The 25,584-nt window shown below is 41.4% G+C and overlaps 1 protein-coding gene across 7 annotated transcripts in view; it reads right to left on the reverse strand.

Moving 5' to 3' along the window:
- Window positions 1–823: 823 nt before the first annotated feature.
- ENAH (ENAH actin regulator) overlaps window positions 824–25,584 on the reverse strand; it is a 78,532-nt gene continuing 53,771 nt past the window's right edge. For 3 of the 7 annotated variants that reach the window (XM_028724525.2, XM_028724528.2, XM_028724532.2), the window contains 10 exons: window positions 17,412–17,767; window positions 13,644–14,408; window positions 10,884–11,176; window positions 10,064–10,197; window positions 9,695–9,749; window positions 9,110–9,158; window positions 7,852–7,918; window positions 6,169–6,247; window positions 5,110–5,167; window positions 824–4,123 (listed from right to left, as the gene is read on the reverse strand). In XM_028724525.2, coding sequence (XP_028580358.2) covers window positions 4,086–4,123; window positions 5,110–5,167; window positions 6,169–6,247; window positions 7,852–7,918; window positions 9,110–9,158; window positions 9,695–9,749; window positions 10,064–10,197; window positions 10,884–11,176; window positions 13,644–14,408; window positions 17,412–17,767 — 1,894 coding nt within the window. In that variant the 3' untranslated portion in view covers window positions 824–4,085. The remainder of the gene's footprint in view (window positions 4,124–5,109; window positions 5,168–6,168; window positions 6,248–7,851; window positions 7,919–9,109; window positions 9,159–9,694; window positions 9,750–10,063; window positions 10,198–10,883; window positions 11,177–13,643; window positions 14,409–17,411; window positions 17,768–25,584) is intronic. The other 4 variants (XR_013392160.1, XR_013392159.1, XM_077925617.1 and 1 more) reach the window with 4 other exon arrangements.

Consider the following 25,584-nt stretch of genomic DNA (forward strand, 5'->3'; position numbering starts at 1 on the left):
GCGACTTATCCTCTTTCTAATCTCACTGTCAAGATACCCACATACTCTCTACTTGATGGGAAAGTGCTCCCTGGTTCCATTTAATTAATGAAACCCATAATTTCTCTTTGACCTCATTAATGTCTGATCTTGTCTTTCTAACTTAAACAGGGAGCTTTTTATGATCTAGTCCAGGCATGGCCAAACTTGGCCCTCCAGCTGTTTTGGGACTACAACTCCCATCATCCCTAGCTAACGGGACCAGTGGTCAGGGATGATGGGAATTGTAGTCCCAAAACACCTGGAGGGCCAAGTTTGGCCATGCCTGATCTAGTCTGTCAAATCACATAAATGACATTACCTAGAAAGTGAGAAGTGATTTGAGTGAAAGGGTGGAAGCCTGACAAAGAAAGCGTCACAAATCACTTTTGCGTTATATCCAACACAAGATGTCAGCAAAGAAAAAAAAGGGGGGGGGACTAATGGGTTAAAAGAAATGGAACAAAGGAACAAGCACAAACAACTGTTTGGACAAAATGTATGGTGTTGCTTTTGTGTAGCATAATGTAGTGTGGTGTTGTGTTTGTGTGTGTTCATTCATTCATTGGTATGGGGAGCCAGGATGGAGACAAAACAAAGCTCAAAAGCAACTTCAAGATGAAATAGCTCCACTTTCTTGGATTCAGCATAAGTTTTGAATTATGAGCGTTATTTGTTACATTCTTTGTGGAGGTAGCATGTTTAGTATGCTGTGAATTTAGGACAATAGGAATAGGTAACGCCAAGGAGGAGGAATCGGTTTCTCATTATGACATCAAGTCTCATAAACAATAGCAGCAGCATGTATATATTGCAATTTTATTTCATCTGCTCAAACAAAACAAAGTTAGCATTTTAAGAAATTTTAAAATGACACAATATGGTAAAAATAGCAGAGAATTAACTGAAAAACTCAAAAGGAGGTAAAACTAAATGCATGAAAATTCAACATTCATTAGTGTTTCATCTTCAGTTTTGATTGACACTTGATGCTTGCAAACTTTTTGAACAATGAACTTTGTTTCATGACAACTCTGAAGAGATTTCAGCACCAGCACTAAGATTTGTACATTCAGTTTGTTTGCAATTGACTTGTTAGCCACTTGTGTATGAATAGGACAGATTTATCACAGATCAGATCACAGTGTTGAGGAAAGCAATACCTTCCTGGAATTAAAAGTGATCCCCTAAACCATATTCAGCTTAAGGCATCCGCTGTACAAAAGCACAGGAACCATCATAACATTTTTTTAAAAGAACAGTAATTAAAATAACCTAAGCTTCCTCTGTAGCTCATTTTAATTACAGGACTATCTAGCAATGGCATAGCTGTCGTTAAAACAGCCTTAATTTACAGTTTAACTAAAATTGGATTTCCTGGAACGGTCCAATTCAGGATCACATAACTATGCATGTAGAAAGAGTACAAAGACCTGTTTCTTTTTTCCTTTTGCACAGAAATCATGTTATTTTTAGACCAAGGCACAAAACGTTTAGTGCATTAACCAGTTTCGTTCACAATCTAGTAACTCAGTTTTCTTACCTTTGGACCACTTACACCTCTAACATTCTGCTAGGCTATCTCTGAATTTTCTTTACAAACAAAATCAGACATGATTTCTGAAAAGAGTAAGCATTTAGGGTTATACTGTTTAATCAGAAATTACTTTTAAAAGATGAAAATGCCTCCTCTTAATTTGAGAGCAACATCTGTTTGCCTTGTTATTTTTAAAAATGCCTTCAACTAATGCATGCAGATAACACTTTAAAAAAATGTAACCACTGATTTTTGGATCATATTTTATATGCCATACTTCCATCTTACAGAAAGAGGGGAAACAGAGAATGTCCTCAATGAAAACTTTAAGCAGCAATAAGCAGCTGTTAATTTGCTTTGGTGCCCAACACTTGGGAGGATATGGTAAATAAAGCTTTCTTATGAACTAAACTGGATGAAAGTGGGTAATTCAAGAAAATGAATAATTCTGTCCATAGCCACAAGTTATTTTTTTCAAATCAGCATAGCTCACAAGATAAATATGGCACTATTATATAGCATGGAGAATTTAAGAGGCAGTGGGAATTATAGATGGTTGCACATTATTTGCCGAATTACAACATTTAAAATTGCAGGATTCCCCACCCCATCCCTTTCTGGAAGTCTGTATGGGATATCTTAGTAAAAGTTTGGACACTGGAACAGGAGATGGAACAAAGTGAATTTCATCTTTGAAGAATATGTTGTTGCCACCACTGTTCTTAAGACAGTGACTTTGTGCATCAATATTTGACCTAGACTACCTAGGTCAAGCATGGCCAAACTGGGCCCTCCAACTGTTTTGGGACTACAGTTCCCATCATCCCTGACCACTGGTCCTGTTAGCTAGGGATGATGGGAGGTGTAGTCCCAAAACAGCTGGAGGACCAAGTTTGGCCATGCCTGACCTAGGTCCACTGCATGGTTAAAGGAACAGGAGCAAGCTGTAGGAAAATGTGCACCTTTCCTGGCATGACCCGCTCAGGCCCCAGCTCCTTAACCCTGGTTACAGGTAGCACTGGCACCAAAAGCTTTTCCAGTCCTGGTTAAAATATGATCTTGTCAAGTTTCCGGCCAGTGACGATGCAACTGTTAACCACGATTCAGAGATGGGGAGAAGGGCAGGAGGAATTTATGTTGGGGAGAGGTTGGGAAGAAGTAGATGATCTCATGACCTGTTCCTAGTCACTTAAACTGGGATTAAAGGATTGGCAGCATAAATAACCGTTGCACTGTGCTCACTCTCAAATTAAGTAGAAACTGACCTCAATGCACAGGTTCAAGTAGCTGTTGTGGAAAGACTGCCCTGTGCTACTTTTGTATGCCTCTTTTTTAAAAAAATTACCTCTAAGTTTAATCATGATGCTTAACTTTATACCAAGTTAAGAAAAAGAAGCAAAATCGCTTAAGGGTTTCCAAACCTCTTACTGAAGCATTACTAATTTTGAAATACAAACAAAATGATACAAAAAAAATATTAAGTATCTGCTTCTATTTAACATGGTTACTGATAAGTCACAACATTTTCCTTATTATTACACATGCATGCAATATAAGGAAAAATAGTGCAGTAATTAATACAAATTTTTTTAAATAAAAAAAGTCACCCTACCCCCAACCCTACACCTCCCAAGTTTTGCCTGGGCGTTAACTAGGCCTTACTGTAAAAAGGCTACTTAATATTTGTGGCATGCAAGGATGTTTTAAATTAAAAAGCCAACTCTGTGGTTGTGTTATATTACAAAAATGTCGACATGCATAAATCTTAAAAGCTCAAAAACCTACGGTAAGTCTCTAACAATCTAACAATTTACATTTGACCATTGATTTGTTTTCTGGAGAAGTCTTAGATTTGGTAAAGCATTACAATTTAGGAAGGCATCTACATCTTTATACTCAGGACAGCATTTGCATTTTCCCCTACAAAACTGTACGAAGGCTAACTAGAGAGGCTTCCTATCATAAGATTCCAAAACTCAATATATCACCACATCCTAGAAGATCTCTCATTCACCAATATTGTATTTTACAGCATACTCTTATCTGTTCTTTATTTTGTGAACTGAAGTCATGTTTGATCTTTAATTCATGGAAACACCCCATATGATAGGAAGACTAACCTGAGATACATTTGTACAACAGTATAACTTGCTAAATCCTTCACTAAGAAAACCTCTCTGAAAAGCCTTCCCAAGCTTTTCTCTCTCCTCTCTCTCTCTCTCTCTCTTTTAGTCTTAATGAATTGTGAATGTGCAGCTTCATCTCGATATGAAAACATTTCAATGCACTGTGATCTCGTCTGACAGGTATAGGATTTTCTGCATAAATCGTTACCGCAACTTAAGAACATTTTCCACCAGGTTTAAAGTCAGAAAACAGCAGCAAAGGGAAATCGTATACCGAAGTGATGTCTGAAAGCTTTCAGAATCTTGCCCTTCTTCCAAGTGTATTTTTTTCCATTTTCTTCTAACAGCTCGCAAAATGTAGTCGATTTTGTGCCAAGACCAGTGGTCACAACGGCTAAGTCCTACTATGCTGTATTCGACTTGCTCAGTTCTTGCCGGATTGCTGATTTGGAAAGAGGAGGGAAAATTGCTGTTAAACTCTGCAGTATCTCAACAGAGAAAGGATGTGGTCTGTTCATTTGAGAAAACCTGTATCAAGACAGTGTTTCCTCAAACGTAGTACAGACAATGTGGCTATAGGTAAAAGGTAAAGGTATAGGACCCCTGGATGGTTAAGTCCAGTCAAAGGCGACTACGGGGTTGTGGCGCTCATCTCTCTTCAGGCCGAGGGAGCTACATTATAGTGTGGTAGTCCCAAAAAGACTAATAAACTGAAAGTGAATTCTGACAGGATGAAGTCTCTGTTGCTAGGTGTTTCTAGGGTCTGGGAATTAGGTAGACAGCACACTCTAAATGGGATTATATTTCCCATGAAAAACCAGGTACATAGCCTGGGTGTTTTCTTGGATCCAGCTTTGTCCAGGGAAGCCCAAATGGTTCTGGTGGTGCTGAGTACGCTTTTCCAGCTCTAGCTGGTTTACAGCTATTGTTATTCTTGGATGGATAGCCTTGTCACAGTAAACTATGCTCTGGTAATCTAATGTTCTGGGAGTGCCACAGCCAGCCCAAGTACATAATAAAGCGGGGCAGGGTCTTAAGACATAGTAAATTTATCCAGAGCTTTTAATCTGCAGTCTGCTTTAAATTCCAAGTTTATATTTTAACATCACCTTTTGAAGGCAGGCCAGTTTAACAGATATTTACATCACCATTTTATAGATAGGGAGGCTGAGGAAAAACAGTGACTTGCCCCAAAACTAGATATCAAGTGGATAGGTAGGAGTGGATAGAAGCCTCATGGACCTGAAGCCAAACTCTTGATCAATTGAAACATACTCCTCCATTGTAATTGTGATAGTGGAACATTTGGGGGTCAGGATCATGTGCCAATGAAAGGTAAGCATGTGAGCAATTTTCCATTTCAAAACCCTAACCCATTCATACAATTCCATCCATGACTGAAAACCAGTCATAGGTTGAAATACTCACCATCAATTAACTCTTCTTTTAGTTTCGTTAATTCCTTCCTCATTTCATCTAAAATATCCTATAGTATCAGAGCAGAATTAAAAAGTCAAAAGTTTTGCCCAAGGCAATTTAAAAGGCATCAGAATTGAAAAAGATTTAACAAGCCTACTTTTAAATTTCAAGCAGCGACACTCCAAATGAAGTGCTTCTATGACCTAGATCAAATTATAATTTCCCCCTACTTTTGTATAGAGCTTGTGCACAGAGAGAATCCAGTGAACAAAAGCTCAAAATGTAGAGCTAATTCTTCTCCACCACACAAATCTGGGAATTGATCACATACTGATTGTTGCCATCTATTTGCGGAAACTCGGGGATCTGAGTGGCAAGATAGGCAAGGGTGATAGGATAAGGAAGAAAAAGGTCATTTTGCTGCCTCACTGTGTTGCAGAAAACCCCCCTCCCAGAGGAAATGTTCTGTAAAACAGGGGCAGTAGCTTACAATGAAAGTAGCTAAGTAGCGATTCTATGTCAGATTAGGAGGTATTCTTACCTACTTCGTAACCACAATTTATGACGCCAGAAACTGGTTTAAGGCCTGTGCACTTTGCCCATGTCCCCTCTGCCATTCATTCAGAGATCCTGCTCATTTAAAACTAGAGTTCCTTATTAAGGTCAAATCTGGGAATTCTGGTTTAAAGTCCTGTTAATTAACCAGGATATTAAGCCCAGAAGCTTAATAATGTCTGTGGGATGCATGTTTAACCACCTATGTTGACAGTTTGACAACTGGTTAAAACCTTTTCATTAAAGTGTTTCATAGTGACTGAAGGCAGCTATAGTTAGATGTTTTCTGTAGATGTTTTCAATAGACTGCTTTAAGACATGCATACTAAGCATATTTGTGGTTTTTAAAAATGTTTTATTGTTGTACTTTATATTCTTTCTATCATGTTGTACACCATCATGCTGCTCAAATGGCAGAGAAATTATAGAAATAAAGTTTGTTGTCAACCATAAATAATTAAAGTCAATATCATAAACAACATTAGGACTAGAGTTCTAGTATAAAATATTTACCTGTTTCAATCTGTCATAGTCTAGCCCTTCAGACTGTACTCCATTTGTACTGGGTTGCCCAGAGGATGCAGATTTTGGTCTGTGAAGAACAAACAAACATGGTTCCAGTTAACTATGCTACCTGCTACTTCCACCAGAAATTCAATTTATAAGATCAGTGATCTGCTGCCTACCATGCCTTTACACACACACCCCGCCAAGTAGTTAAGAAGTTCAATTATTCTGTTTTCTTGACTGATGAGCAAACTGCTTCTGCCGGACCTAGATGGTCTTTTGCTCAAATTGAAAAAATATCAGGAGAATGGCAGTCTGACCATTAAAAGTAGAATGCTGTGTTGTTGATTTTAAATGGAAGTTTCACTTCTGAGTGTATTCCTTTACATAAAAGGTTATATTCTGCCTTGATATAAGTCTTCAAAGCAGCAACAATATTAAATTATAATTATAATAATGCTTCTGGGTCCTTCTAAAAACACACAACTAATGGAAGGCTATGGGATGTTTGGTTACATGGTAAATTTGTGTGTTCATTGCTGGTGAAGCTTGGACCCAAACTTCACCATCAGTGAACAATGGGCTCCTTCTGTCCACAGACTTTTGATCTAGTGGAGGAATCCACTAAAGGTATTACTTTATGCAGGCACTGTCTCAGCCACCACACCAGGTGGAGCTAGTCGACAGCTGCCCCGGAAACAGAATTAACCTCCATGGACAGATGTGAGTCCAAAATGACCCCACAGCTGCACACCTGGTCTTTAGGGGCAAAGTTACCCCATTCAGGACCAGGGAGTCCCCCACACCTGCCCCCCCCGAAACAGTACTTATGTCTTCTTGGGATTCAATGTCAGTCCATTAACTGCTATCCACCTTCCAACTGCATCCAGTCACTCACACAGGACCTTCACCACCATTACTAGTTCCAATTTAAGTGATTTTTATCTCCTTTTTTTTTTTTTTTTGCAAAATCATTGCAAGAGATCTTGGGAGTCCTTATAGGTCCCCAATGGAGAAGGTGGTTCTGTTCAATTACGAACTACCTGAAAGTGTCTCATGGAACTGTTTTCAGCAGATGCAATAGAGGCGGCGAAGAAGGTGTTCTTCGCTGCTGCTATCGGCACTTGGTAGGCCCGACGTTGAGCTCTAACCCATGTTCGGTCCGATTTAGAACAAATTTTTCTCCACCAGCGCTCTAGCCATCTCAGCTATTGTTTCACTGCCCTCAGCCTGGGGGAAATACTCTGTAGTGAAATCATTTTTCAACTCCTTATTAATGCTGAACTCATACACAATCTACTACTTAAGCTTAGTATAACTTTATTCTAAATATGTTACTTGTTTAATTCCTGAGGAAAAATTGCTATGACAATGTAAAATTAATAATTCAATATCAGGCTTTCTTGAAAAAGGAAAGTAACCTCACCCTTTTTTATTACTGATCTTCATCTTTCACTGCATGCTTTGTTATAACAAACAAACAAAAATCTTTAAAGGACAAATAATTGAAGGGCTAAAAGGTATTTGATTCTTCCACTCCTTGGCACAAGATTCATTTGAACACTATCTATAGCCATAAAATACTTAGGTTTCCATTTTAATATCCAGTTTTTAAAAATAAAATTCCTCTGTTCCCGTCATATTGGGGTGGGTGGGTGGGGTTGTACCCTGCAAACAAAAGACAACTACCTCGAGATAATGGGTGACTTGCTTCCATTCATTGCACTCGTTCTTTCCCAAGGCTTTCTTGTTAGTTCTGCAGGAGATAAAAATCACTGGATGTTACTTACATACATTTGTTTACTGCTGTATAAAAGTCCTTCTCTGAGCTGTTAACAATAGTACTTTAAAAAGAGTAATCTTTATGAGCTAAGATGACTTGTATGGCTCCAATCACTTTGCGCCTGGCTGTGTACCACAGATTTAAGCAGTGACATTGAAAAACTTGCTGTCTTGTGTACTCCACCCATTTCCCAATAATCCATATTGAATTTTACCCACAGCATGCCGAGCCAACGCTTTCAGTAAGTGATACACTGTGACCTGAAAGTCTTCCCAGGGAGACAGAGACAATTTAGACCCCAGCCATTAGGGCATTTTATTACTATGTACACCCACCGTACAAACTCAATCATCCTGTGGGCCTCTCACTTCAGAGAGGTTTTTTTAAAGCTCCTGCTAAGAATTTTGCAATGCTGAATCACAGGTTATCATCTACCTCACTGCCTTTTACCTATTTCCTTTCAACCAGTCCTTTAAAAGGAAATATGTGCTATATTCCCCTTTTTAAAAAACTGGTTGAAAGGAAGAGTAAAAAAAGGGAGCCCATATACAAGCCCCATTATGATAGGTTAAGATGGAAAGGGTGGCTTCAGTCCCACCTGATGTACACACAACACCTTGAACAGGGACCCCCAAACTCAGCCCTCCAGATGTTTTGGGACTACAACTCCCATCATCCCTAGCTAACAGGACTAGTGGTCAGGGATGATGGGAATTGTAGTCCCAAAACATCTGGCGAGCCGAGTTTGGGGATGCCTGACCTTGAAGAATTCACAAGAGGTGGTGGGCTCTCCTTCTTTGGAGGTTTTTAAGCAGAGGTTGGATGGCCATCTGCCATGGATGCTTTAGCTGAGATTCCTGAATTGCAGGGGGTTAGACTGGATGAGGCTTGGGGTTCCTTCCAACACTACGTTTCTATTATTCTAGGAATTCAAACATTTCTATCTTAAGAACTTTGTTGCATCCATATTTACGATAAGCAGCAGCATCCAATTAAAAGCTGCAGAGATTGTTTTTTGCTTGTCAAACTAGAAATCTGTTCTAGATATAGAGCTTAAGTTGTTACTGACATACTTGACTTTGGAAAGTGAACCTTAAAAGCAAGGACAATGAATGCACAGAATTTGTGTCAGCTATGTGAATGTCACAGATTTGTACAACTTACCAGGTGTGCTTGTTGAAGGAGGCTTTGAAGCTGAATGCTCTGGTTCTTCCTATTTAAATTAGATGAAAAATACAATCAACCTGCAAGTCTAGTCAAAATTTCCAGAAGTGAGGTGACATAATCAGATGGAACATTTAAAGTTGTTGGGGTTTTTTTTAGCAAGATTTGAAGCACCGAAGCAGTTTTCCCTCTTAAGGCAAGTTAATCTCAAAAGTTAAAATACAGGTAATTTGCATCTTATGTGAGGGTTTGGTTCTGAGGGTCCCTGTATAAACACAAAAACGTGTAAAATCAGGAACCCCTGGAACCCCCATTCTGCAAGGTGGAGGGCTGCTTACCCAGGTGTGGGAAGGTGGCCTAAGAGCTCTGGCAGGGTCTCAGAGCCCCCCGCTGCCTTCTCAAAGCCCAACAAGAAAGGCAGGAGGTGCAAGTGCTCTGAGATGCTGCCAGGTAAGCCCACAATTGCAGCTGTGTGGTGTGTGCAAAGCTGAGATCACGTAAATAAAATAAGCATAAGGTGTGAGCTGCCTGTAATTTGGTTATATGGTATGTTGCATATTGTGCCAGATTAATTTGTCAACTTACATTTTTTTCTTCCTTTGTTTCTGCTTCTGATGATCCCTTCTCAGCAATTCGTCTCCTTCAAGCAGGGACAAAAAGTGAACTCAGTTACTCCTTACTCAACACTGCTTGCCAATGTATGGCTTTGCTATCGCTCCTTGGCAGCTTGCGAAAATTGTCCTCGTGGAAACAAATGACACTCAACATGCAAAAACTTAAGTGCGCAACACTGAAAATGTGCTCACATCATAGGCGCATCATACAGTATGCATACCAAGAATCTGAGGTGTATATAGCTCTTTGCCATTTGCTCCCATGATGGGAAAAACACACCTGCCAAACCTGTACAGTGAGAACTATATTAAAGATGCAAAAATTAAACTATCATCTTACCTTCTTGCCAGCAGGGCACTCATTTCTTCCATTAAGCCACTTCCTCCAAGCGGGAGCGGCCCATTCCCACGGCCAGTATCTGTTTTGGGCGAAGCAGAGCTCGCTCCTCCACTGGTATTAGGAGAATCTTCATTCTAAAATTGACAAGGCCCAAGAGTAAAGACATGGAAATTATATTGTTAGAATGAGGAGTCAGCTTTTATAGATGGCAACAAAGGTCTGAAATAGTCTGGGGAAAGTTTGAAATATTTTAATAATTACCGGTAGGTTGCCTAATTTGACTAAGCGAAAGCCTAGCCATACCCCAGGGCTGAGGAGACTCCAAGATGTGCTCCTTGTTTTGTTTATTTGCGGAAGCAGTAGAAGCACAGCAGCAGCCTGCCCACCTATCAAATTTGACCTGCAAGGCCAATACTGGGTTCCATCTGAACAGTATCCCATTACAGTCGTACCTTGGATCCCAAACGCCTTGGTACTCGGATGTTTTGGCTCCCGAACGCTGCAACCTGGAAATGAGTGTTCTGGTTTGCATACGTTCTTTGGAACCCAAATGTCCGATGGGGCTTCCGCGGCTTCCAATTGGCTGCAGGAGCTTCCTGCAGCCAATCAGAAGCCGCGCTTTGGTTTCCGAACGTTTTGGAAGTCGAACGGATTCTGTTTAACTTCCGAGGTACCACTGTATAGTTAATTCTAATAAAGTTAGATATAGGCATTTTAGAGACATTGTTGATCGCTGTTCTAGCCATTCGTTATGAACAGTCTGAGCAGATGAAGACCTTAATTCGAAAGTTAAAATTAAAATGTCTGGAACTGTGCTTACCCGCGATACTTTTCTGAGTTTGGCTCCAGCAAGAGCAGCTGCTAGTCCTGTTAAAGGACGGTGGTCTTCATACATCGATCCCATGGAAAAACCCGCAGGAGGCAGAGGAGGGGCCGGAGGTGGGGGAGGAACCTGGTTAGGAAGGGGGGGAGGTGGTGGGGGAGGCGGCCCCGATGGTGGAAGAGGGGGAGGGGGAGGGGGTCCAGGGGGAGGGGGGACTGCTGGTGGTGACTGGACAGGGCCAGGTGGGAGAGGGGGTGGGGGTGGGGGTGCAGGTGGTCCTTGGATAACACCTAATTAAAAACACACACACAAAAACCAAACAAAAATTGTGACAAAAAGGGAAGACTGTCAGGAAACCAATTCTATACTACATTAAGAAAGAAAAAAAACCTGCATGGTCCCCATGCTGGTTTCAATATCAAAGAAAAACATTCCTTCATTCTAATAAGCACACATAAATTGTAATGCACAAACAATTCAGCTTGAAATAAAAATACCCTCAAAACTTCTTAAGAGGAAACAGATGCCACAAACAAAATTCATGCGAATGTTTTGAGGGGCGTGATACTGAGCGATCTTTGCACGACGTTATCAAAAAACAAAACAGACCCCTATCGTAAAAGACAGAGGTAGAACATGATGTACACAAGAAAAATCTATGCACAGAAGTCCAGTGACATAGGAAGAGCCTGCTGGATCAGATCAAGGACACATTTAGTCCAGCATTCTGCTCACATGGTGGCCAAATGTGTATGGGAATCGCATAAGCAGGACAGGAACACAACAGTACTCTCCTGCTCATGATTCCCAATAATGGGTATTGAGAGCATATAGCCCTTGATGCAAGTAGTCTTTGATAGCTTTATCCTCCATGAATATATCAAACCCTACTTTAAAGCTGTGCAAGTTGGTGTCTATTACTATACCGTGTGGTACCAAATGCCATAGTTTAACTACGCACTGCATCAGGAGCGAGGAATTGGATTCAGCTGGTGGGCCAAATGCTGGGTTCTCTCACCCTCCAAGGGTGACTCTGACCTGTCAATCATCAGACAGCACTATGATACCAGGTGACCCATTTACCTCTGTATTCAAGCCCAGACAAGTGCTGCTGGAAGTTACCAATCAGCTGATCAACTCTGGCTGGAATCTGCTGGCTATGGAGTTCCCCATGAGTAAATTCATAGTGCAGCCAACTCCAATTGGTTTGCTCTCACCAGCAATCTGCTGATCAATAGTGACAGGTGGAGCCTCCCTTGGCAGTGCACTTTAAGATTCCCCAGATGTGCACTGGCAGGCACATTACTACCTGCCCCACGCCTGACATCACAGATGATGTCAGATGTGAGAAAGATGGGTGTGGTTTGCTGGGGAGACAGCAATGAGGGAGAAACTGGGAGCTGTACTAGGAAGTTTCCTATGCCTAAACTAGGTGAATGAGTAATTCATTTTGTATGTCTTTAATCTCCCAGGGTTCACCTTCACTGGATGATCTCGGGTTCTAGAACTAAAAGAGCAAGAAAAACTTGTCTATTCCCTTTTGTCCACCTCTATTATGCCTACCCCCTTTTCACCAACTATAAAGCTCTAAGCTACTCCATCACCTTCATCATTTTGCCCACATTCTGCACCTTTTCCAGTTCTACAACATTTCTTCTTTATTTGTATTTATTGAATTTATATACTGCCCTTCATCTGAAGACCACAGGGTGGTTTACAACATAAAAACACAAAGTACATAATATAAGAAAAATAAAAAATACCCTCCATTCACGGTGATGATCACAACATCAATAATGTTTCTATCCCCACTATAAGTCTAAAGAACACAGGCCTAAATTCCACCAATTTAAGTAAACCTAAGACAAGATACCTTATACATTTGCAACCCATGCCCGTGCTTATTTCCAGAAATATTAATACAGCATACATTAGTGAGTTAGAAGACTTTTAAATGTTGGTGGAATGAGTAGTTTTGCCCCACTGCCTGGATGAAAAATAAGATTAGATTTTTTTTAAAAAAAATCCCTAACCAAGGGTGGTCCACAATTACAGAAGTAAATTTACTATGAAATGCAAGTTGATTTTCATCTGTCCTTGCAGTGGTGGAACACCTCAAATCAATAAAGGGTTGCCTGCTCCTGGGTTGTGTGTTATTTAGAGTAACAGACTCTTTAAAATGTTTAGCCCAGACTGAGGGAAACATTAAAAGGATCAATTCATCTTGTTATAAACCATATTTGTATCACATTAAGTAACTGCCTTTGGGTTCCTCAGAAATTTCAGCTACATATTAAATCGATGCAACACCTGCAATTTAAAAACTATTTTGGATACACAAACAAACCAAATTAAAGTATGTGTAAATGGACTTATTAAATCTTACTAATTATGCTTTCCGTATACTTTTTGTGAATAATACTGAACTGAGAAAAACCCAATTCACAGCCAACATTCTTCATTTAATGTCCAATGATTAAAAAAGCAAGAAACCACCTAGCAAAACTCTTTCAGCAGACTTCCAGAAATGAAAAAACAAAAACAGAATACACTATTTAAATTTGACTGAAAAAACGTATCTCCGCTCTTCAAAGTTTCACAATTCCTCATGACATTCTGATGAACTTTTGCTGAGGGTATTAAGATCACTGCAGCTTTTCAACATGCTAATTCTTCAGGATAAATCAAGTTTCAGGTGCAAATTAGTTTTGAGTGCATTCCTGATTAGTTAATTAGTAGCAGTAACGGAAACCTTACCCTGCTGGGACGGAGGAGGTTCAATCGGCTGAGAGGCTGTCTGCAAGACTGGCTCAGAAGCAGAGGAGTCTCCCAGCACAGAGTTTAGAGAGTTCTCAACAGAGGCAGGGGGAGCTGCAGAGGGAGAAGGGAGAACACTAGGCTTGGATGAGGGAGTCGAGGCATATGGGGAACTTGGAGAGGAAGCTTGAGGTCCAGAGAGCGAGAGAGGCTGAAAGGAAGGTGGCGGCGTTGGACCAGAGGTAGGTGGCGAAGGTGCTGGATAATTTGCCAGTTCTGGAAGACCATTGGGTGCAGTAGGGGATGGGGACAACTGGGAGAGTTGAGCGGTTACTGGAATGGGGAGAACAGGCTTTGGGCCAGTGGCTTTGCCTGGGGGGCTGCTAATCATTACAGGAGGAGAAGGGGGAAGAGGTGCAAAACTAGAAGCAGACCAAGTAGTGGACTTGGTACTAGGGGGCAAAGGGGCTGGGGGGTTCACGGGTGAAGGTGGCCGAGAATTTTTGTTTACTTGACGAGGAACTGTGGCGTAATGCGGAAGGACGGGGTGAAAGGCAGAGCCCAAAGATGTAGCGAAACGTGAAGCGGAGTGCCTTAGTGGTGGTGTAGGGGGAGAGGAAACCGATTGTGCAGAAGTCACATTAGCATAATCCGGAGTAGAGTCTGACATTGCTTTAGCATATGAAGGAGGTGGTGCCGAAGGAGGCTGGCAACTGGAGTATTCAGGAAGTGAAGTACTATACGGGGAGTTGTCGTAAGATGGAGCTGGACAGAAGATGGAAAGCAGCAGCAAAGGCAGGATAAAAGAGGAGAGAGAGAAAAAGGGAGCTAATGAAGCAACAAAACCAGCATTCAAACAAAATGTATAAATGTAGACTATAGTTAGTACCAGAGGATTAGGCACAAGTAAATTACTGTTAGGAGAATTTATACACTGTCAACAGATGCTTCCAATTTTGCCTTGTATATTTGTGCCAACATTTGAATTTACAAGCACATTCTGGAAACGCAAAAACAACAACAATGCCCAAACCCCTCCACTACACAGTAAGTTCTCAAAGGTAATCAGCAAAATCAATTGGTTGGAATCAAGTGAAGTGATCTTAAGAATTTTTTAAAAAAAATACTACTGAATGACAATTTCAGCATATGAACAGTGCAATCCAGTGCATTTTCTTCTCAGATGTAGGCCCCATTGGCATGGTTTAGGTATCATTTTAAATCATAGTTAAACTATGGTTTAATGTGAACAAACAGTGTGCTGTTGCACAGTCCCTGCTGTACTCCTCCCCAACACCTTCAACAAACCCGGGGCTGGCTTCACATCACATGTGAATCGAGACTAGCAGCCTGTTCCTCTCCCAGCAAATCATGAGCGGAAGACAAAATTTCTTCTTGGCTTACCACTCATGGTTTGTTGAGAGAGAATCAACTCACAGGCATGGAATAGCATGCAACATACAGCCACCCACCCTGTTCGTTCACATTAAAGCATAGTTTAAGTTTAACAATGATTTAAAATGGTATTTGAAGCAGGCCACAGAGTTCAGCGAGACTTGCTCCCAGGTAAGTGAGAACAGGATTGCAGTTGAAAGCTCACACTTCATCAACAGTAAGTAGAAACTATGCCCCAAAAGTAAGAACTGCATGTGAAACATGAGAAATTAGAAAATTCTTCCTCAAAAGTGACTGGCTTATACAAATTTCCACTTTACAGATCGTTCATTCTTCAAGCAAATATTTTATTAATTAGAAACAGGAAAACAGTAGAAAAAAGTAGCTGAGAATTCAGGATTGCAAATAGCCATTTGCCTGCTTGCCTTTGTCAAGCAAGAACTGCCTCCTGTTTACAAGGCAAGGCAGAATCTAGCTTCAGGACACTGGAAGAGAAATCAGTTCTTTTAGAGTGCTGATGTGCCACTTGCGGCTATCAAAAATATTTGCAGGCATACTAGTAAAAAATGTGGGCTAATAATTTTTGTAGACTTATGAGCAAATCTGCACAAACCAAGTGTATGTTTATTACACTGAGAAACAAAATATTTTACACAGCTACAGGCATTGCCTGCATATGCTATTACACTAGCTTCATTCAGACAAGAACAAATGCAGGAGAGGAGATCAGAAGCTTCCTTTTCCATTTTTGTATTAAGTGCATTTCAGTGTCTCATCTGAAGCCTAAACTGTAATTAAGATTAACTAAAGTTAGCCAAAACCAACCAGCTTCACGAACTATAGTTTATGAAGTTGGCTTGTTGCTACTAACCATAGTTCCTCCAGGTTCAGACAACATGGCAAGCTGTAGTTAATCAAATGCAAAAGCAAAAGCTTCTGAACTCCTCTCACATTTACACTATAGAAGAAAAGCGCTCATTCCCAGGGAAAGCTGGGCTACTGTTAATGTTTTGTCCAAACAAGAACATTGTGCTGTAATGAACTTGCATCCATTCCTGAAGTTCTAGGTTTTATACTCAAGAGTGATGCACATTTCCTGAGCCATTTGGCCTCAGGAAAACACACACACACCGGCCTGCACTCCTGTTCAGCAATGAAGCAAGTCCTATGCTGTAGATTTATACACAAGTCTCTGAGGCATGTAGCCTTGGAAGAATATAAAAAGAATAATGTCACATTCCCGAAAAAGAGATGACCCAACTTTCTGATCACGTAAAACAAAAAAATATAAACAGTCAGGCATCCTAAGCATTCTGTGCTACTCTATCATAGCAAGAACTATTGGCTGGGTCATATTTTATTGGATCTGTTGCACCAATGGTCAGTTTATATCTCATATTTTATTGGTTGGTCTTTGGAAACAAACTAAGATTTTGAAAGTTTTTCTCAAGTTAACCATTTATCAAGGTAGTCTCTAACAACAACAATAACAACGAAAGCCATAGCTCTGCGTTCAAAGAAGAACTAACTGAAGAATACAGATCCATCTTTGATCCAAGTAATTTTGTACAGTGACTCATCTAAAATACTATCCATACAACTTGCTAAAAGACTCTTGCAAGACTCTTTGCACGAGGTCTGCCTACTGACATTAAACTCTCATGCCAAACATTCAATTACGCAGACAACTGACAGACATCAATGTCAAAGTTTCCTCTCAATTACCAACTTTGGCTGGTAAAACTGCCAGAGAACTTGGCCATCAAATCCCTAGTGTGCTTATGGTTGGAGCCACACTGAGAGAACGAACACTGCCCGATATAAGCAGCATTTCTCAAGCACAACACGCCTCTCACCCAAGTCCTGAAAGGTAAGGGACATACAGGGCCCAAGCTGCAGGTGGAAGGCAACTGCCTAAGGTTACAGGACAGGATAGAGGAGGCTAAGGCGGAGAGGAAAGGGAGGACAAGAACAGAAACAGAGCCCAGGATAAGAGGAGGATTTCAAGTTCTGGCAAAGGGATTAGCATTAAGGGAGACGGATTCTGAGTTGTGAGAATCTGTAGTTCTCTTAGCACAGAACTCTAGGCTTCCTTCTTAAGTGATCAATGCAGGATTTCTTTCCTAACTGATGTTATATAAACTGCTTCTTAAGATTAACAGAAAAAAGAAAGAAGGCACTTAATGAAAGCTCAAAAACACCATCCTACACGTATACTATTTGAGAAATACAGAAAGTCTGGTTGCTGGCAATAAGGTTCCAATTTTTGGAAGTTAGTTTACAGGAAAACGGGAAATAAGCCATTTTAATACGTGATTATTTTGATCAATTTCATCACGTTAACAGTTCAAAACAACACACTGCAATTCTTACCAGCGCTTGACAGTTTTCTTTCTCTTTCCCATTCCAGCTGCTCTCTTTCCAGTTGGTCCTGGTGCTCCCTTTCTTGCCTTTCCCATTCTGCTCTCTCCTGCTCCTGCCTTTCCCGCTCTTGCCTCTCTCTCTCCAGGCGCTCCTGCCGGTCTCGCTCTTGCCGCTCCCTCTCCAGCCGCTCCCTCTCCAGGTGCTCCTGTTCTAGCCGCTCTCGTTCCAGCCTCTCCTTCTCCAGCCTCTCGCGCTCCAGTCTCTCTCGTTCTAGTCTTTCCCTCTCCAGCCTCTCGCGCTCCAGCCTGTCGCGTTCCAGCCGCTCCCTTTCCAACTCCTTTTGCCGTTGCTGCTCCTGCAGCTGCCTGCAACAGAGGAAAACGGGGAGTGTTAAAACGAAGAGCCAAAACCAGATTAAAGGCCACCTGGCTACGAACACATACACAGCGAGCCAATGGGTGACATAATAATCAGTGTTGGAAACTCAAGATATATAAGCTAGACACCAAATGGTTAAAGTAAAGGTAAAGGATCCCTGACAGTTAAGTCCAGTCGCGAACGACTCTGGGGTTGTGGTGCTCATCTTGTTTTACAGGCCAAGAGAGCCGGTGTTTGTCCACAGACTGTTTTTCCGGGTCATGTGGCCAGCATGACTAAGCCGCTTCTGGCACAACGGAACACCGAAACCAGAGCGGTGCACGGAAACGCCGTTTACCTTCCCGCAAGAGTGGTACCTACTTGCCATTTGGGGGCAAGATGGCTCTGAAGTCTTATTTTTTTGATTATCAGCTAAACATCTGGCTATTTCAGATGACAACCTTGAGCAAGGTTAAGAAGTTTGAGAACTTAAAAGTGGAAAAGTCACTTGATCCAGGGACAGTCTACATATATGTTGGCCGACTCCGACCTCTTTTTCTTTATGGTGACACAGAGCATTCATAAGAATATTCTTCACAACTGTGAGCAAGCTACAATAGTTAACTATAATATTGTTCACTGCTCCTGCTCAGGCCGCACAGAAAAAATCATTTTGGTTCCTGAAATTCATTCTGATTGTGCAGATAAAATATGACTGACAGAATTCTCCAGGATGTGGTATTAAGTGTGTGAAAACAGTCAAGATCCCCAGGCATGCACCTCCAGATGGTGGAGATGTCAGGTGCCATCCTGGCACCTGGGCACCTTCACTTGGTCACAAATGGTTGATAGACAGGTGCAAAATGCACCTGACACCTGGCTAATTTTGAACACAGGTAATAATTTATATCCCACTCTTCAGACAATAGTCTCCATACCACTTCTTACTTAATTTGCATTTTTAGCTTGCCTGTTGATCCAGAAGCATCCCCAAGGAAGTTTAAGTAAATAATAATAAAAAAGTGACTTCTACCCACGTGGCACTGCTCAAGGAAAGCTTTCAAATAATGAATCAAGAATTTTGGTAGGCTTTAAATGAGGCAATTACATGCCAGAGTGACGCAGGCCCTAGTCTACCTGGCGAAGGTGGAATTAGAAACTTCCCTATGCAAGGAATAAGGGTGACAGACTGACAAAAAGCTTTACAGTGGTGCCTCGCAAGACGAAATTAATCCGTTCCGCGAGTCTCTTCGTCTTGCGGTTTTTTCGTCTTGCAAAGCACGGCTATTAGCGGCTTAGCGGCTATTAACGGCTTAGCAGCTTTAAGAAAAAGGAAACAAACTCGCAAGACGTTTCGTCTTGCGAAGCAAGCCCACAGGGAAATTCGTCTTGCGGAACGACTCAAAAAACGGAAAACCCTTTTGTCTAGCGAGTTTTTCGTCTTGCGAGGCATTCGTCTTGCGGGGCACCACTGTAGTTGTGGCAATATCGGCTTTCAGGGGCCTCAAGGGAATGGCAGGTCTTCTTAGTTGGGAGAAAGACAGGAGAAAGGAAGAAGGTAATGGGTGGAAAGCAGACAAAACTTTGCACTGGGGGTAGAAATGCCACTACAGCACTGAGGAAGAATTTTAGGTGGTGTCCGTGAGGGGAGACGAGCTCCAGAATGTCTCAGAACGGCAAACTCTGACTGCTACCACTAGGCGGAGCTCAAATCATAGAATACAGTAATAGAATCATATAACTGTAAAGTTGGAAGGGACCCAGAGTCCCACATGACGTAGTCTTGCAAGCACAAGAGAAGCTATATAAAATATTACACAGGTAACACCTTACTGCCACAAAGATGTAAATTATATAAAACCACTCAAGTTAGTTGTAGTGAGTATGGGGTAATGGGTGATAATTTCATGCATACATGTTGGGAGCATCCATTGTTGAGCCAATTTGGGGGTATGTGTGTCTTAAATAGATTATTTCCTGTTTTTACAGACGTGCTAAGATTATGTTCCCCTGCAGCATATCTGAAGTGAATCTAGCACACCCTAAAGATAAGGTTCTTGTTGATTTTTTTAAAAAATGGCTACAAAGTGTAGCCATTGGAACAGGAAAGGGATTTTCAATGAACTATTGCAGAGATTTGTTCCCTTTTGTTGCTTACTGAAACAATGGCTAAAAATACTCAGAATAATGTATCTTTTTTTGCCTGATGATGCACATACATTGTTAATACATTAATTAAAATCTCTCCCTTTTTGCTAAAGACTATTTGCTATATAACATTTGAGGTCCTGATAGCCATGCTTACAGAGACACGGATGCATGCCCGTTTCTCAAAATATACTATGGCAAACTGATGCAGCCATTTCCACATTACAAAACTGATTTTAGATAAGAATAAAGTGATACATGTGAAGATAACACTAAGACATCCAAGCCAGTCTCTAAGGTTGACTGGTAACTACTACCCTTTATAAAACAACTCATGAGCAGCATCACAATTTTAAAGATTTTATGGGGTGTTTGCATATAAAACACTGGTTCAACATCCTTGCAATCGTAATTTAACGCTCTGTGCAGCAGTGGATTTGCACCACCATATACACCAATTTCCTGAAGCAGCAAATCTTGGCACCAAGCCACTGAAAATTGAACCTATTACAGCAAACCTTGTGAATCGCTGGATACCTCACAGAAGTGATTTGAAAAGGAAGCTCTGTTTTCTTCACATCAGAAGGATCACCCAACAGAGGGCAGTAGAGATTTACAGCTTCCACACATTTGTATCATTCTTCATTGTAGTTCGCCTCAATTCCCAAACCAATTTAGCTAGTTTTAACTTGTTCCCTTTTAATCTGTGCATTTTAAACTTTTTCAGTTTTAAATTTTGCTCCAGCTCACTTGGAATCACAATGACCCTTCTCGTATATAGAATAACAGCACTTACAACTTTAATGTCCTTAGTAACTTTTCTTTTGGAATTTTTGCAGAAGATAAAAGGGGAAAGTATCATATTCAACTATTATAGTCACAAGGTGACTGACTACATTCACACCTGCTTAGTTTCAACAACTCTGCAGCATCAGCACTCCCCAAGTCCATTCATTAAGACTCCTATCCTGTCATCTTGTTAGTTCAGTGCTTAAATTTCCAATTAATGTTTAAGTTATTGCTGCCATATCCCCGAACATGCATTATAAAACCATAGATTTAGCTTCAGTTCATGTGGAAAACAACCTCCAAGCTAGCTAATTAGCAGGAAGAGATTATTCCAGCTGAGGTTCTATTAATTTACCCATCTCCTGTTTTCCCTTTGGGAAATGATTTACCTTTGTTTAAAAGATGCATCTCTCCATAAATACAAGCATTCGACTGACATAAAGAATGGTGGGCTAGTTCTGCCTAAACCTACCTCAAATATTGTTTAAGTAAGAATGAATGACCCTCAGATACTTGGAGGAAGGTTAGGATACAAATGCAACAAAACCCTACGCATGGATCCAATGAAGAAACAGGATGAGTGGAAAGGCCTTCCCTTAATCTAGAAGGGAAGTTCCTGATTGATATAAGACAATTTCCCCCTCCTTCTACAGTCCCCTGTTGCATCTCATGCCATTTCAGAAGAAATTCCATCTCCCTGGCAGTGTAAGAGGCTGCAACACGACAGGGGAAAGCCCCACTCAGTTAAGTGCAACTCATCTTATTGTAAAAGTTGGATGCAACCAAGCCCGTCAGTTTTTCAGTTACTTCCTAAGATTTCAAACCCTAAAGTGTTGTAAGAAAAAAATGTAGGATAGTGAAATTCCCTTCACAATAATGCAGAATCAATTAAAAGTGATTAGGCTTGCCCCTGCAGTTAAGGAACAACACAGCTAATCTCATAAATCTACCTTTTTGTTTAGAGTGTTCTTTCCACTTACGCCCAGGTTAAGTGGGGTTAATATATTAACTGCATTTAATTTATCAAATTAATTTATTTACTGCATTTTACTAATTTATTAACTGCATCATGTCCCAGAACTGGTCTCTGGGTGTCTCCCAAAGCAAGGCAAAACACTTAAAACTGTAACCTAAATCATAACACAATCTGCAATTTAAAACATGATTAAAAGTATACTTCAGGTTAGCAGACCTGCACCGGGACAGCACCGGATTTACAAAAGCTGGTTTCTGATTTGATCCCAGAATGTCCTGCTTTTCCTTAGTGAAGACACTGGGAGGGGAGGAAGACCCAAAGAAAATACGGGCGGCAACAAGGCCGTAGGGACAAAGGCAGGAAGATATCCTACTGCTCTCCTCCCACTGACACACACACAGACAAAAATATAAGTAAACAAGGCTTCTAACGTAAATGTATATTTCTTTCTGGCACATGCTGCAGACCACACCCCAAAAGGAATACAGTCGTACCTTGGTTGACAAACGCCTTACTAGTCGAATGTTTTGGTTCCAGAACGCCGCAAACCTGGAAGTGAGTGTTCTGGTTTGTGAACTTTCTTTTGGAAGCCGAATGTCTGGCGGGGCTTCCGATTGGCTGCAGGAAGCTCCTACAACCAATCAGAAGTTGCACCTTGGAAGTCGAACGGACTTCTGGAACTGATTCTGTTCGGCATTCATGGTACGACTGTACACAGTTCTGGTTGGCTTGTGAACACCCACAGAAGGAATACATGGTTCCCTGACCCCCACCCCAGTTATAAATCTTTGGGGTTTTTATTGTCTTCATGTGGAGAAAAAAATGGGAGAGGAATGAGCAAAATAATCCACCACCCTAACTAAGCCATTTCTGTGGAAGGGAGATGCTAGAGACAGGGGTGGGTGGGACCTGCTGGTAGTGACTTTGTTGACTGGCTAAGCAGAAAAGATGGGCAGAAGCATCTGGGAATAATAATAATAATAATAATTTATTATTTATACCCCGCCATCTGGCTGGGCCTCCCCAGCCACTCTTGGTAGGTGGAAATGTATTAATAATGACTGCGGTCAGAGGAGAAAGACTGCACCTTAGCTTTGGAGGGTCAACAGAGGAGCTTCCACTGTAAAAGCCTGACCCTTCCTTTGACCAATGCTGAAAGGGAGATAAAAATGTTCTATTAAAAAAAACAGTTTCTTTCAGTTTCTTTTTTCTTTAAGTCACTAAAGCTATTTTTAGTGTCCTACTTTTCTCTTCTTTAAAAACGCAAAAATAAATTCCTGTCCCAGATTTAAGGAATGGAAGTAGAGTTAACTTTTTAAAAATGGAAAACTTATTTAACATTTTACAATTACTTATTTTCTTGATTAAATAGCTAGTTGAGGTTAATTAAAATACCTATTCTCATGATTAAACTATCTTTTAGCTGCATTATACTCAAACTGGGCTAATATATTTCAAAAGCCAAGTAAGGAAATTCACACTTCAGAAGAAAAGCATTTACAACTTGAAAAGCTGATCCTCATTTGCTTTTAATATCCCTTTAAAATATCAGCTTGGCAGATCTTTAATCTTTTCTTGCATGAAAAGAATACAAACTGTTTTTCCTGGTTTTATATTGTCAGTGTTGAAATATTCTAGACACAATGGCACAGGGGGAATCTTCCTTACCTATCAGTACTAAGAAGGATACCATGCTAACTCCTAAAATATACTAGGAGTTATTGTTATATTAGCAACAATATTTCCATGGTGCCCATAACCAAAAACTTTCTGTGTAGCGTACATAAAAACTGTCATATATTATATGAACTAGGGAGGTGGGGCGGGAATCATGGCAGAGATTGAGCACTTCACAGCTGGAATGCTATCAGAGAGAATGAAGGCCCTCCCTTTCATAGTCACCCATCAGGTATCACTTGGTAATGACACTCTGCAACTTCACTGTAGAGGTAGTATATGGGAGGTGCCAATGCTTCAGGTAAACTGGCTCCAAGCCATTTATGGGTTTGAAGGTTAAAAACAGCACTTTTAATTGGTTCCAGAAATGGACTAGAAGAGTGGAGCTGATAAAATATTATAAATATTATAAAATATATTCAAAATGTTGACTTCCAGTTAACAACCTTTCAACCCTATACTGGACCAACTGAAGTTCCAAAGGCATGCTCAAATACAATGCATAATGGTAATTTAAACTATTGTTGACTCCACAACTGATTAATCTTTATTGGGCTCAACAAAAAGTCACAAAAATGTGGCAAACTTTTGAGTTGGATAAGTCTTAATCAGACTGCAAGATGAGCATATCTCGCCTAGGGTGCTACAGCTATCAAGTTGCATTGCTAGGTTACAAGCCAGACTTTATTTTCTTAAACAATGTGGAAAACAGCCATGACTGCTTTACTCCAGTAGTTAAGTGGAAGGCACGTACTTTATCTGTAGTACCTGGAAGGGACAAACTGAACCTGCAATCCCCATTCTGGAACTAAGTCTACAAGCTTGCCTAATAGCTACAACATATAGCCTTTTAAAAAACAAAACCTTTTCCACATCCCACCAGACCTGGATTTCTGCAATGTCTTACAGATATAGTATTCTGGAGAACTTGAAAGTTTGTCACATTTTTTGGTGACTTTTTTGGTTGGTGTGATGGGATGATGAGCTGCTTGTGCGTAAAATGCAAGTCCCTCAGAGTTTGATCAGGTTTTCAAACCTCTGCCTGTGACGGAGCCCCTCCGGCATGGCTGCGTCAGTCGCTAGCAGAATCCGAAAGTGGTTGCTTTCGGAATCGTTTCCAACATAAAAGCTCCTTAACGGAAACACGTCTTCTGGACTCTCGGCGTGACAGTTTCCGGCGAGGAGTGGGTGTCCCTATAGGTGGTCCTGAGACCTCCCCACTGTTTTCGCTGGAAGCGTCTCTGAGCCATCCCTCCGACTCACTTTCCCTTGGAGTTCCTCCTCTCCCCCTACTGGTTCCCTCTTCAGCTGCTATGTCTCTCTCAACCTCAGTGAGCCTTTGCACCTCCTGTCCTTCCGATGGCAGTTCCCTGACATCCACCTCCCCTCCAGGGCCCCCTTCACCCCCTCCCGTCTCCTCCCCTACGGGCGGTGAGGAGGTAAAACCCCTGAAAGAACCTCCCTCATCTTCCGAAGTCTCGAACACTTCCCTCCACTTGTTGCTGTCCCTGGTCACTCGGTACTCCTCGTCATCGGAGTCCATTCCCTCTTCCAACTCCGAATCCGCGAATCCTTCCAGTTCCTCTTCCTCGTTGGTGGTGCCGAAATACTCCCTCCTAAACCTTGCTACAGGCTGAGGTTTCCTCGGGAATCTTTGGTGGAACGTTTCTATTAAAACCTCGTCATTGACCTCCCCTGCAGTCACCCAGGTGTTTTCTGACTCCGGTTCCCCTTCCCACGCCACCAAATACTCCACCTGATTTCCCTTCCACCTGGAATCGAGGATTTCCGCTACATGGTTGCTGTTTTCCCTTTCTTCCAAGGCGGGTTCCCGGGCGTGCTCCCCTTCACGTCCCCCCCTGTACGGTGACAGTAACGACCTGTGGAACACTGGGTGCAATTTCATGTGGTTGGGCAACCGGAGTTTGAAAGCCACTGGGTTGATCTGCTGAATGACCTCAAAGGGTCCCAATCTTTTGGGTCTCAATTTCTTACAACCCCCTTTGAACGGCAACCCTTGGGTTGACAGCCACACCTGATCCCCCACCCTTATGGTTTCACCTTCCCTTCTGTTCTTGTCTGCCTGCTTCTTATATTGTGCCTTGGCCCTTTCTAAGTTGAGCTGGAGCTGATGATGGATCGCTTCCATCTCTTCTACAAAATGTTCGGCCGCTGGGACGCTCCATCTCTCCCCTCCATCCCCTGGAAATGCCCTGGGGTGACACCCGTAATTAG

Source organism: Podarcis muralis, chromosome 3 (genome assembly GCF_964188315.1).
Source record: "Podarcis muralis chromosome 3, rPodMur119.hap1.1, whole genome shotgun sequence".
Taxonomy (NCBI): Eukaryota; Metazoa; Chordata; class Lepidosauria; order Squamata; family Lacertidae; genus Podarcis; species Podarcis muralis.